Below are 12,263 nucleotides of genomic sequence, written 5' to 3' on the forward strand. Positions count from 1 at the left end.
CCACTGAAATTCCACACTGCAGGGGGCTGTTCTAGCCATTAGCTGAGAAGGATACTGAGGAATCAAACATTTACTGTAAGGAAGACAACACAACATGCCTTCATATGATGGCAACCAGAAATTTCTTGCTAAGTCAGGTGACTAGATCCCTGGGTGTTAGGAGGAACTCACAAACTATTTTTCTTATTGTAAAATAAAAAATGTGCTTATTCATCCCTGAGTCACTTTGAGAGCAGCGAAACACATCACCTTAAATCCATTCACAAGATGAACTTTGTATAAAATTCAATGACCCCCTTCATCAGTAGGGCACAGGACTCGTGCTTGGAAATCCAGAGAGGCAGACAGAACATTTTGAGATATTTGCTGTGGCTCTTAATGTCCCAGCTGCTCCTTCTGGGGATATAATTTTTTCTCAGCTAATCCACTAGTGATTTGAAGATGCTGCCATGAACAACTCAACCCAAACTCCAACCTGGCACATTTCATGCAGTCCCTAATTACATCGAGCAGCTCAGAGTTTGATAACCACTGGCCAGGCACCCTCTCCCCACAGGTTAGACAGGTAAAGTTACACAACAGGAAATTTTTAGGTGTTACGAGAACAGCAAAGAAAAGCAGAGACTGATGAGACTCACTGTAGTGATGGTGGTTTAGATCCAAAACACCAGCCTAATATCCACATACCAGCAACTAATGTTGAGACCAGATTCCCCTAAATCTGGGAGCGTTTGGATGTGGTCAATTTATTCACACCTAGCCACAATGCCTTGCAGTTCCAAAAATGGCAGTGTTTAAAAGGCTCTTGCCCCATTAAGCAATTCCACCGTCCAGAAATGTGATGGGATGTGCCCATGGGGCTGCAGATTTAATTCATATAAATGAGACTATACAAGATACATGATATAAAACCTGAAAGTGTTCAATTTGGATATTTGTCAATGGAGAGGAATGGAAGAATAGGAGGAATCTTCATTTCTTTTCCAAAAGAAATTTCAAATTCACTTTGTGAAACAATCTGGTCAGAGGGCAGAACAGCCCAGGGGACAGGAGATATTTTCCTTGATATTAGAATTAGGATATATGCCCTGGACTCAATTAACACTTTCCAAAGAAAAAAGAAACAAAAATAGTATAAAGGGACAAAGGCAATGCAGAGAACTTCTCCCTTCACAAAGGCAGCAGTCATTAGCTCCTCATCCCACTGATATGTAGGAGAGAAGCTGTGGGGTAGAGATACCCCAGACTGATTCCTGCGTAAGTGTTATGAAACATCCAAACTTGGAAATAACTCTGTAAACAACTACATAGCAGATGTTTTGAAAATGTCAATGAAAAATGGCCACAAAGCAGAAGTAAAGCTCATGAAATAGCAAATGGTAGCTGAGAAATAGCTACTGCTTCTGGTGAGCCAATCCTGGCTTTGCCTAGCATTGGAAGTCAAACAATCAGAGTATTTAACCTCAGGTTTAGACGCCATTGTGTAAGCAGCTCTTTGCCCTTTTTGCTGCCTTCTCTATGTAACTATGGACCAGCCGGTGACCGGAATCAGTCTCTGGGAAACTCTGCAGAACTGCAGGTGGAGAGTGGGCAGTTACTCTGACACTACCCACAGCTCACCACCCTTGGCCCTCCCTGTGTTACTGCTAGCTGAGGAATGTTGTTTTAATGTGCCATGCTCCATGCTAAGGATTTGCCAGGATCACACACCACAGCATCACTTCTCAGCTGACTTTACACATTCTCTCATTCATGCCATCACTATCCCAGCCCATTTTTGGTCATGTTTGCCTTGGTCTGGTGCACCTTCTACACACCCAGTAGTTAATCTGTGTCAGTGGTTTTCTATCAACTCACTACCCCATCAGCTCCTCAGTCTCTTTGTACCTGAAGGTGGAGGCATCCGACTTCAGGGCCTGAAAGGGATTTATAGAAGACTTTGGTTTACAAAAGCCTGCCCCTGCCCTGACCTCCCCCAAATTCCTCCCACCAAAAGACTGTAGTGTTTCTAAGTCTTCTCTCAAGAGGCAGTGTTGATGGGGGAGGGAGGGTGCTCAGAGATTTAGACAGCCCTTTCTCTTCCCAGCATCATCTCTATGGCCCACCCCTCCCCTCCTCTCTCATGTGATGCTGGGGAGAGTTGCTGAGCATTGCACTGTCCAGCAATCTCATTATTCTGCCATCAACCCTTTTATTCTCAGATTCCCAGTCAGGCAGAAAACAAGGATGACGGAATCTGCCTGGAATCTCTGTAGCAATTAGAGCAGGAGCCCAGGAAACTATTCGCAAAAGAGCTTTACTAGGCAGGAGATATAAGCCTTTGTACGCTTAATGAGTAACCAGTCCCAGCCGGCACTTTCTACAGGCCAGGAGCAGTCTGTGATAAAAAGAAGAAACCAAGTCCACTGCATGTTCAGAATGACTTCTCCAATTTGCAGACTCCATCTGCAAAGAAATTCATATTTCAACAGAATCACCAAGCACTGCCAGTATAGACACAGTGGAGTCATTTCAAACGCTACATGCATAGATTCCTGCTTCCATTATAAGTAGACAGTCCAACTGCTTCTTGCAAATAAAGAAACATCAAATCCCTTTGCTATTTCCTGTTTTTGCCAAAGTTCTTTCAGGACAGACATACCTTTTTGTACCTTCCCTATTTTGGTTCATAATATGATTGCACTGCTCAATAACCTGTATTCCATTAATGCCTGCCCATTACAAAAAGATGTGGTGACAAATATATGGCCCCATAGTCACACACAAACTTGTAGACACAACCCGGCTGATCTACAGACAGATGCCAACCTGTCAAGCAAACACAAAGCTTCAGTAAAAAAATCAAAAGGCCCTCTTGGCTTATCAAAGAACAGCAGTATAGCAATAGGGAGAACTCCAGTCTCCTCTAAGCTCACTATGATCATGAACAACTGCAGTGGTTAAGTAGCTATGTGTACTCATAATCTGTGGTGAATAATAAGTTATGTAGAGAACTGCATAGAGAAGAGCTGAATTCCTGCGTTGTTACTGTATCAGTTTTAGCTACTTTCTATGACCAAATACTACCTTAGTTATGTCTGAAAGTGATGACTTCAGCAGGACATCATTTTGGAGGAAAATATTCCTTGTTTGGAACAAACATCCTGAGGTAACACAGCGTTGTTCACAAGGCATGTAAGGAGCAGGCTGAGAAGACTGCAGCGTAAATCACAAGAAATGAAACAATATTTAAATAACTTCAAATTATTCCGTGAACTGCAACTTGCAGAAAATTACCCACATGCTTGCCCTACTCAGTGGGGGTTACAGGCATATTAACAACATTAACTCCTAGATTATGTCATATACTCCCCTGTATACAGCATGCCTATACTAATACTGGAATATTTCTCACAGACAAAATAAGCCACTGTGTAAATATAGTATAACCCTAATATTCATTCAGTGGCAGTGCTAAGCTTCTGACTCAATAATTTGCCACAGATGAGACACTAATTCAAAACAGAATTTGTACAGAATTATGTCAGAAAGGGGGAGTTCAGCAGTGAGGAGTACACCACTTATGACATCACCAGGAAGTTAAACATCAGGAAATTCTGCAAGAATTCAGTGTACTAATTAATGGGCATCAAAGACTTAGACTACCACCTAGCTTGAGAAAGAACGCGTATGGCATTTTTAGCTCTGGTTTTGTTATTTTCATCCATCAGTCCTAGGGCATACAATAACAACAATACATTCCCTCGATTTTGGAATAGATTAGTACGTTAATGTGAATAACATATGAATATGCACCAAATGCTAATAAGCATAATCAATAAACTAGCTTTTCCTGCTGCACAATATACAAACCATGAAAACATGTAATTCAGACTATGCTGTTTCATGAAAATGGTGAAAATCAGGTCAAAGAAGTCATTGAATGACAAGAGTTTATAGTTTTCCACAAAAGTAGTTGTTGCTGGATTAACAATGACATTCAGGATTTTTCCTTTACGTTTCACAAGAAGAATATCAATCAGTTATGTTTGCAAGTGAAAAAAAACATAGAAAAAAAAAATATTGCACTCATACCATCCTGCAACCCTACTCTGAAATGAAACTGGAGAAGACTACAGCTTCTTTGAAGAATACGTTCCAGGCATTTAGGGGTGGATTAGGAGGAACTTCAAAGGCTAACAGAGTCCCATATAAAGCATTCATTGAGCTCTGTCAGGACAGGTCTGGTTTTACACTTTAAAGGTAGCTGACAAAGATTCTTCCTAAAGGTTTGTGACCTTCTGTATCACTTTAAGGCAAACAAGCTGCATTACCAGGCTTGTTTTTAATAAGTGGCTTTAATAATTTTATACTTTATAACGTTACTAAATGATCTTGTCAAAGGGCAGTTGCAACAGCAAGTTTTCTAGCCATGAAAAGAGAAATCAGAAATTAATGAGCTGCTGGGCAATCTGAGATCCCCCTGGTAGTAGTTCACTGTCTCTCTCCCTGGGAATCCTGAGGAATCTCTTACTTCAGTTAGCCAGGACAAGATGCTGTTGCACTGCACTGGCTGAGTTGTGGGAGCTGATAAAGACAGAGCAGGAGGAGGAGGTTCTCAAAGAGCAAGGTTTCTGTCCTTTTCTTTAAAAAACAAACAAAACCCCTCAACTTTGTCTGTTCTCCATTATCTCATCGGTGTTGTGAAATCTCAGTGGTAATTTCCCCCACAACAGGAGTTGCATTGAAGTAACTTCTTTCACAGCCTCTCCTCCATCCAGACATGATGTTAGCATTGCTGGCAGAAGGTTTTATTAGAGACCAATTATGAGTTGCTAAGACAATACACAGGACAAGGACCTTCAGCCATTTTATTACTTCACCGCTTGTGAGATACTGCTTTAGCATTACTCACTGGCTTCTATTTTTTTGGTTCTGTTTTTCCCAAGTTTCACACACCTTGGGAAACTATGATAGAGGATGGATGCCCTCAAGCCAGGGATACACCTAACCTCATGGAAGACGCTCCCCCTCACTTTAATTTTAGCAGTTTAAGTCATGATTCCCAAGGTCCCCTTAATTGTCACCCTATCCATGCCCATGGTACCTGATGTTTCTAACTCCTCACACTGCTTCACTGATAACTACCTTAAAGGTGCTCTTAATGGTCACTTAAAATTCCAACAGGGAAGTGACAGCATTGGGGTTATCAACCCAGAGATTACCTTGTTTCCTTCATACTGAAGGACAATTTTGAGAAGTCATTAATGTTGGGGTTTTTTTTAAATTATATTTAATGTGTTATTCAAATAGAACAATATAATCTCCACAAACACAAAAGAATTCTAAGCAGAGTCAGCGGTACTTACTGAAAATACCTATCTCTGAATACCTGTTCGTGCATATGCACTGCACTTAGAGTACATTTTCATCTTTTCACATCTCCTGCATACAATCTCTCAGCAAAATGCTCATAGTCACAGACACAATGGCCAGAAGAATCAGGATGCCATAATCTTATTTCCTGGCCTGGCAAAAAACTTAATGTGATCTTAGGTGAGCAAGTTCCACTTTGTGTATCAGTTTGCCCAACTTAAAAAACAGCTACAAGTATATATTTTCAAAAGTTTCCTGTCAGTAGAAATTATTCAAAACCTTTAATACTTTACATTAGAAGTATTACAGAATTAGAAAGTTAGATTTTTCCAGTCTCTGTAACATGGAGGTGTTCTATTTCAGCACATAATATAAATATTACAACTGTCTAGCAAAAGGAAAGGTGATCAAAGAAAAGGGTATATTTTATTCCTGGATTCCCACCGACAATATGAAATATATTGCCACAAATTCCAGGCTCTGAAAACTTGCCCTATTTTACACAATCCAGCTGTGGCTTTGATCACTCCTAGATGCCTGAATCATCTCAGGAAGCAGAGTAAACCTAGCAGGAAAAGGTAGGCATATAGACTGTAAAGTCATATAGGTTGTCAGATTGGACACTTTACCCAGACTAATTACGGGAACATTAATGATAAAAGGAATTTCGTCTTTCCTATCTTTGGGTCAATCAGAAGCGGGGCTTTCTAAGACAAAAGGGTGACAAAAGGATGAGAATCAAGTCTGCATATGTCCAACTTTCCTCATCCCTTCAGCTTCTCTCTCCCAAAAAGCGCAATTCTCATTACCCACAGTCCAGTTTAAAAAAAGGACAGAAAAACAGAGGATGTAAAATACCAGACTGAAGCTGCAATGCTTCTAAGAGGTAACCAGGCTACACACACGCCCAACAGTGTTTCCCCGTGACATGAACTGAGCAGAGTAAGGGAATGTGCACTCTTCTCCTCAAGGACATATTACTGTGAAGGATTCCCAAACAGAAGAGGAAAGAGTTTACACACTGCATCTCCCAGCAGAGCACTTTTGTTTTCTGTTAAGCAAGTTGCAACAGACAGGACTCAGGCATATTCTCCTCTTGTTTTAGTGATATACTTTTGGAAAAGACTGCTTCATGCTAATGAGTATTTATATTTCAAAAATTATGACCCATTCATGATGTATTAAGTATCTTTTGTGCATGGATTTGTTGTTGAGCTCCTTGACTTCCATGCTATTTTACATCTTGGTCCATCTTTACAAAAAAGCATTGCAGTCTTGTGGAGAAAGAGGCTTCCTTCAGGTGTATTTCACCTGCACTACTCACTACAACAACTGGAAGAAGAGACAATTTACAACTAAGAGTGAGAACAGCAGGCTTCCCAGCCTGCACCACAATAATAATAGAGCTGGAGGAGTCTTCAAGTGCCTAAACCGTCAGTGCTCAAAACCCCAGCCTGATGCAATTCTTACCAGTCAGGCTGTGCTCCTCATCACCCCAGCACGTTTCCCCCTAGAGAAAAATAGTGAGGCCAAGGGCAGAAAGGGAACCCCTCCACCTCAAGCATCAGAGTAAAACAACCACTAAATAAACTCTGCATAAAGGAATGGAAAGAGTTATGTCTCCATGACAACAGGAAAGCATGTGCTTATATTAGTAAATCCCTGCTGACCTCTGCTGATCTTTCCCTATCCTGGTCAGTGTAAAGGATTAGCGAAAGGCTACAGGCTGTGACCTGTTCCCAGGATCCACACACCAGGAAGACTGGGCAGGTCTGAAAAGGGGCTTTCATGCCATTCACCCTCTCTTTCCCCCACCCTCGCTAACTTTGGAAGGATAGCATATCTGCTATGGAAGGTAATGGCAGAATAAAATTAAATCCTCTAGGAAGTACCTTCAGTGTACTTGTCCAGGGAGCATACAAAGCCTTTTTAGGTGGCTTTATGCATTCTAGGGCTTTACAAGCCCCATTTCCTTCTTGACACACAGAGATTAAACCCTTTCTTCCCAGACCTGAGCAAAGCACCTGCTCCTAGTAATACTGGCATCAAAAAACAGGGCCCTGAAATTCTCTGAGACTACTGACAAGCTCATGAAACACTTGTTTTTCACCTAGCCTAAAATATTCCATAACCTGTATTCCCATTTAACATGGTAACAGGCATTTTTGACAGCTGCTTTAACAGTGGACTTTTCTATTTAACATCATGGGATGTGGGCATGGGAAACTTTCCAAAATACCCATGTTTGATCACAACTACTAAGCCCACAAGCTGCAGCTGCTTACCACCTCTGCCAGCCATCAGGAGAAGCTCTGTTGAAGTAGCTTGCTCCCACCTACCAGCTGCTCGCTCTCCCCCCAACCACTTCCCATCAGCTTCTGTTTGAATTTCCTGGTCTCATGCTCAGGTGATGTCACCATTAGGATCAGGTATATTCAATTCCCCTCAAGATCCTGGTGCCCAGAGTCAAGTTCATCCTCTCCATTTTTCCATAGCAACTATTGTTTTTAATTGCTGTGCAAATAGTATAAAAGGGAGAAATGATACTTCAGTGAAAATGCAGGCTGAGATACTATCTGCTGGCTGAATCTAAACATCATCGTTATTATTATCTCAGTTATCAGCTTATCAGATCTGACAATCTCTGTGAAGCAAGACATGACACTATGACAAAAAACCCTCAAAATAAAGATTAGATAATCAAAAAACAATGTTGGCAATCAGCAGGTAGTACCTCTAAGACAATACTGAATAAGTGGCCCAGCAAGACACTACGGATCCTAGCAATGCCTGTAGCATCTTTTAGAAGTGTCATTTTAAAAAGACTCTTACTATTCATGGCTTTTGGTAGATTAAGCACACAAGCCCAGTACCTTAGCCAACTAGTTTGGATACTAATTTAAAAACCTCCAGTGAAGTCCCTGCACACAGTTCAGACCACAGTTTTTCCTACCCAAAGTTTTAGATGGATATTGTGCGTTCATCCCTTCCCAGCCTACTTCTGATGTTGTTTTTCTTTGTTACCACAGACCAACAAGTTCCAGACCACAACACCGGCACGCTAGGTTTTTGGTGTGACAGAGCTTTTTCATGCCAGAGATATGTACACAGTCTACTAGCATAAAACATTCACAAAGAATTTATAAAGGCCTAGTCCACTAGACTTTCATTAAGACAGGCATAAGACGATGTGGCTCAGTTTCCCCTTGTGAACTATGCACAATATTTACCACCTCAAAGATGCAGAATGCTGATTCCTGGCTGTGTCCCACCCAGCCTGCCCAGTGAATTGCTGAATGGTGCCAAACAGTGAGCAGCAATCCACAGGGCTGTGTAGTGCCAATATTACGGGCAGAGGCATTAACAGCACTCATCAGAAATATCACTTCAGGGAATTAAACTTACTCTTAACACAGAACAAGTAGCCTGCTAGCTTGTTTACATTATTTGTTCACTGTTTTAACACAGATTTGAAGATGTAACTCCTATTATCACGCTTCTAGAACTTGGAAAAAGACAGGAGCTATAAATTCGTGTTTTATGATAGTGTTGCACATATTGCCATAGTAACTCTTTGATCTTCTGTGCTTATGACACCCCAGTATTTTCCCTTAATAAACACTCCTCCAAGCTGACCTTCACAGTTTACATATTCTCTGATCTCTCAGCCATTTCCACAGATCAAACACTGAGACAGGGGGTTTCCTGTGTATTCAGTTAACCAGATTAAGTCACAAGCTTTAATTTCCAATTCTCATTTAAATATACTGACAATCAACAAAACAGCTGAAAAGATCGTATCTCTTTGTTTCCATGTTTTGAAGTGAGTAAAATTTAAACTGTCCATATGTCCGAGCTAATCTCAAGAACTTGCATTAGAGCAGATAGCAAACTGCCAGAAAAAAAGGTTTGTCTGCACATGTTCTCTCTCAACAGGCGTCCAAAGCATTTTCCAGGCCAAAAGTATGTGAATTACTGTGCTCATTGCTGGCCAGAGTTGTGGGAACAGAAATGAGTAGACACTTGGTTCTGCCCTCCAGAATCTCCTTCAGAACACAACGAATTAAGCTGAGAGCTCTTCTGCCTGTTACACAGACAGCAGCAGTAAAACTGGAGTCACATGCAGAGCCTGTACCACTGTCCCTCTGGAGTTTATTTTAAATAACTGGGGATAGCGTGGATCTGGCTGCAGGATGGTCTTACAGTTACAGCTTGCAACAGGCCATCTGGATAATCAGAATTTTCTCAAAAATTTTGAACAAGTAACTTAGCAACTCTGTGCTTCAATGACATTTAGACTCAGATAAAAGTAGTCATATACCTCACAAGGGCAAGAAAAGGCATTTCTTTATGGCCTTAAAATTCTACAAGTGCTACATAAATACCACCATTCACTACAGTTAAAATCTGGCAGAATTCCCCTTGCAAAATAGGAGCAGGTGTAAAGACTATGGAAATTACCGCTTCCCTTGAGCTTTGCTAGCTACATCAAGACATGTCATCCACCTGCACTCCAAAAGAAAACAATGTTCTCAGTATATCACTGTTCCAGAAAATAGTTCTACCCAAGAGTGAAAAGCTATCAGTGCAATGGTCAAACAGCACAAATCCCCAGAAACATGCCAGCTCTCTGGCAGCCGCATGCTGAGCAATACTGTATATGCAGTGGGCCTTCCTTTTGCACAATACAAGCCACCTCGCACTTTGCCTCACACTCCAAACCAGTAGCTATGGTTACTAGATACAAAAGACAGTCTTGCTGCTTCCCTGTGGCCAGAGGAATTCCAGGCACTTGGAGCAAATGCACCAAACAAAGAAGCTGGTACAAGGGAAAAAAAAATAAATATCAGACAAAAATCAAAATATATTTTGGTTTTCATATTCATATTCTGAGGTGATCAGAGCAAAGAAAATTTAGAGAGGCTTCAAAGGGGAAAAAAAAAAAAGACTGTTGGGGAATCAAAGGAAAAGCTGAAAACTTTCTCCAACTCTAAAAAACTACATACACATCACCCACTAACATGAGAAAATGCCAAAAGCAGTGTTCAGCAGATATCTGCAGAGAAAAGGTACTTTGACTGTACTTTCTGCATGTTCTTCATATTTTACCTCCACTTCTTCATGTCATTGATCATTCCTGTCCTAGCTCAGTGGAAACCAAACAGGACTTTTATGTATAGATACTGGCCTGGCAGTGCCGAGGAAAGGATAAGGAGGACAGTTCAATCCCAATCATACTTTCCAGTAAAAGATTGGACATGTTCCTGACATGACCTTATAATCCCTAGATGACTAAAACAGATGTCTAGGCCCAGCAGATCTCCAGGCACCCATTCCAGAAAAAACAGAGAAATCTATTTTTCAAGGAGCATAAGAAATTGTCTACAAGGGTGACTTCTGGAGCCCAAAGACATGTTCACGTGAACTTGAAGAATCCCAGTGTACTCAAGTATATTCTTTTGCTATAAAGTAAGTTTTCGGTGTGGAAAAACCAAAACAAAAATCTGAACTATTTTGTTACCTCATCACTTCTTGCACTTTCAGGATGGATTTGCATTATTCAAAATTTCTAAGTGAGAATACTCGTGTATTGTCTTCTTCCTCCATATTTTGTACCAGAGGTATCTGGCACTTCAATGTACTAGTATACTCCCCTAGGGACACTCCACTTTTGCCTAGATGTATTTCCAAATCACATAGAATGGAAATAAAGCTCTGTGTTTCTTCTGTATGGGCACAACTGTAAAATTCAGAACTTTTCAATGGAGAAAATGGTTACTACAATAGTTGAATACTTAGTTACATGAAAGTGCACACACTTTTAGCTCTTGTGAATAAACGCATATATACATGTGCACATGGAGAAAGACGAAAGGAGACAAGAAATAGATAGAAAGAAAAACATATCTAGAATGAAATGTCTGGGTTTTATTTTCCAGACAAGAAGTTTTCAGGCTTCAAATTTAACTGTGAGAGTGACATTTTGTTCAGTTACTTTTGCAATACAAGGGCAGATCAGATTCGATCCAAAGTTACTGCATAGTATCTGGGTAAGAATCAGGCACAGAAGACAAACACTTACCCCAAAATAAGAGGAAAAGTGGCAGCAGGAGAGCAGCATTGTACGCCCTGGATGTAGTTTTCTTTAATTCCATGACAAGTCTAAGAGTGGCTGTTCTACAAACCTCAGGGGAGAACCACAAGTTGGAAGCTAGCAAATAGCAGCTCTCCCCACGTCAGGGACCTTGGCGGAGCCTCGGCACCGCCGGCACTCGCTCCATGCCCGGTCGCGTTGGGCGCTAGCACTGACACAGTGGACAGAGTCCCTGTCCGCTCCGCGGTGCTTCCCTCGTGCTCCCGAGCAAAAGGAAAACGCTGCCTGGATCGCACGGACTGAACTGCGCCGGATTTGCAGGCACAGCAGCTGCGGGGCGCAGGCCCGCGTCTGAGAACAGCCGAGGCTGCAGAGGTAGTAAGGAATGGGAGGACTGGGGGAGTCACGGTACAAGGCCAAAAGGAAGAAGGACCCTGTGTAGGTTTTCTCTTTCTGATTTTGAGCTTCCCCTACACAATGAGGAAAACGAACCTTGCGTCTCCTCCGTAGCAGCACCAGGAGCTCTGAACTGGCTTGGGGACCCAGGTGGCCAGGGGTCATCTCTAGGATGCAGGCTTCTCTATCAGTTTCTATTTCCAAACAAATTCCAGACGAGGATCAATCACAATTTTCTGATAGAGGCTGTTTTGTTCAAAGAGAAAATGAGACACAAGACACAAAAAGCACACTGTTAATCCCAAAGAGCAGAGGTAGTCCACATGAGTCTGTACTGCTCTCTCGTACATCATGACATGTGTGAACCCACAAGACATATGAACCCATGACATGCATAAGAGCCCTCTTCTGCCAATGA

General features: G+C 41.6%; 1 protein-coding gene across 12 annotated transcripts in view; it reads right to left on the bottom strand.

Moving 5' to 3' along the window:
* CRB2 (crumbs cell polarity complex component 2) overlaps window positions 1-12,263 on the bottom strand; it is a 73,766-nt gene that overhangs the window by 31,281 nt on the left and 30,222 nt on the right. For 4 of the 12 annotated variants that reach the window (XM_054848868.1, XM_054848867.1, XM_054848866.1 and 1 more), the window contains one exon: window positions 11,942-12,091. The exons of 4 other annotated variants lie outside the window; for them this stretch is intronic. Coding sequence is in view for 3 of the 8 variants with exons in the window: in XM_054848863.1 (XP_054704838.1) it covers window positions 11,438-11,510 (73 nt within the window). In the remaining 5 variants the exon portion in view is untranslated. Of the gene's footprint in view, window positions 1-3,066; window positions 3,192-11,437; window positions 11,637-11,941; window positions 12,092-12,263 lie in introns of those variants that run through there. 4 more of the 12 variants (XM_054848863.1, XM_054848873.1, XM_054848862.1 and 1 more) reach the window with 2 other exon arrangements.

This window comes from Grus americana, chromosome 20, assembly GCF_028858705.1.
Source record: "Grus americana isolate bGruAme1 chromosome 20, bGruAme1.mat, whole genome shotgun sequence".
Lineage (NCBI taxonomy): Eukaryota > Metazoa > Chordata > Aves > Gruiformes > Gruidae > Grus > Grus americana.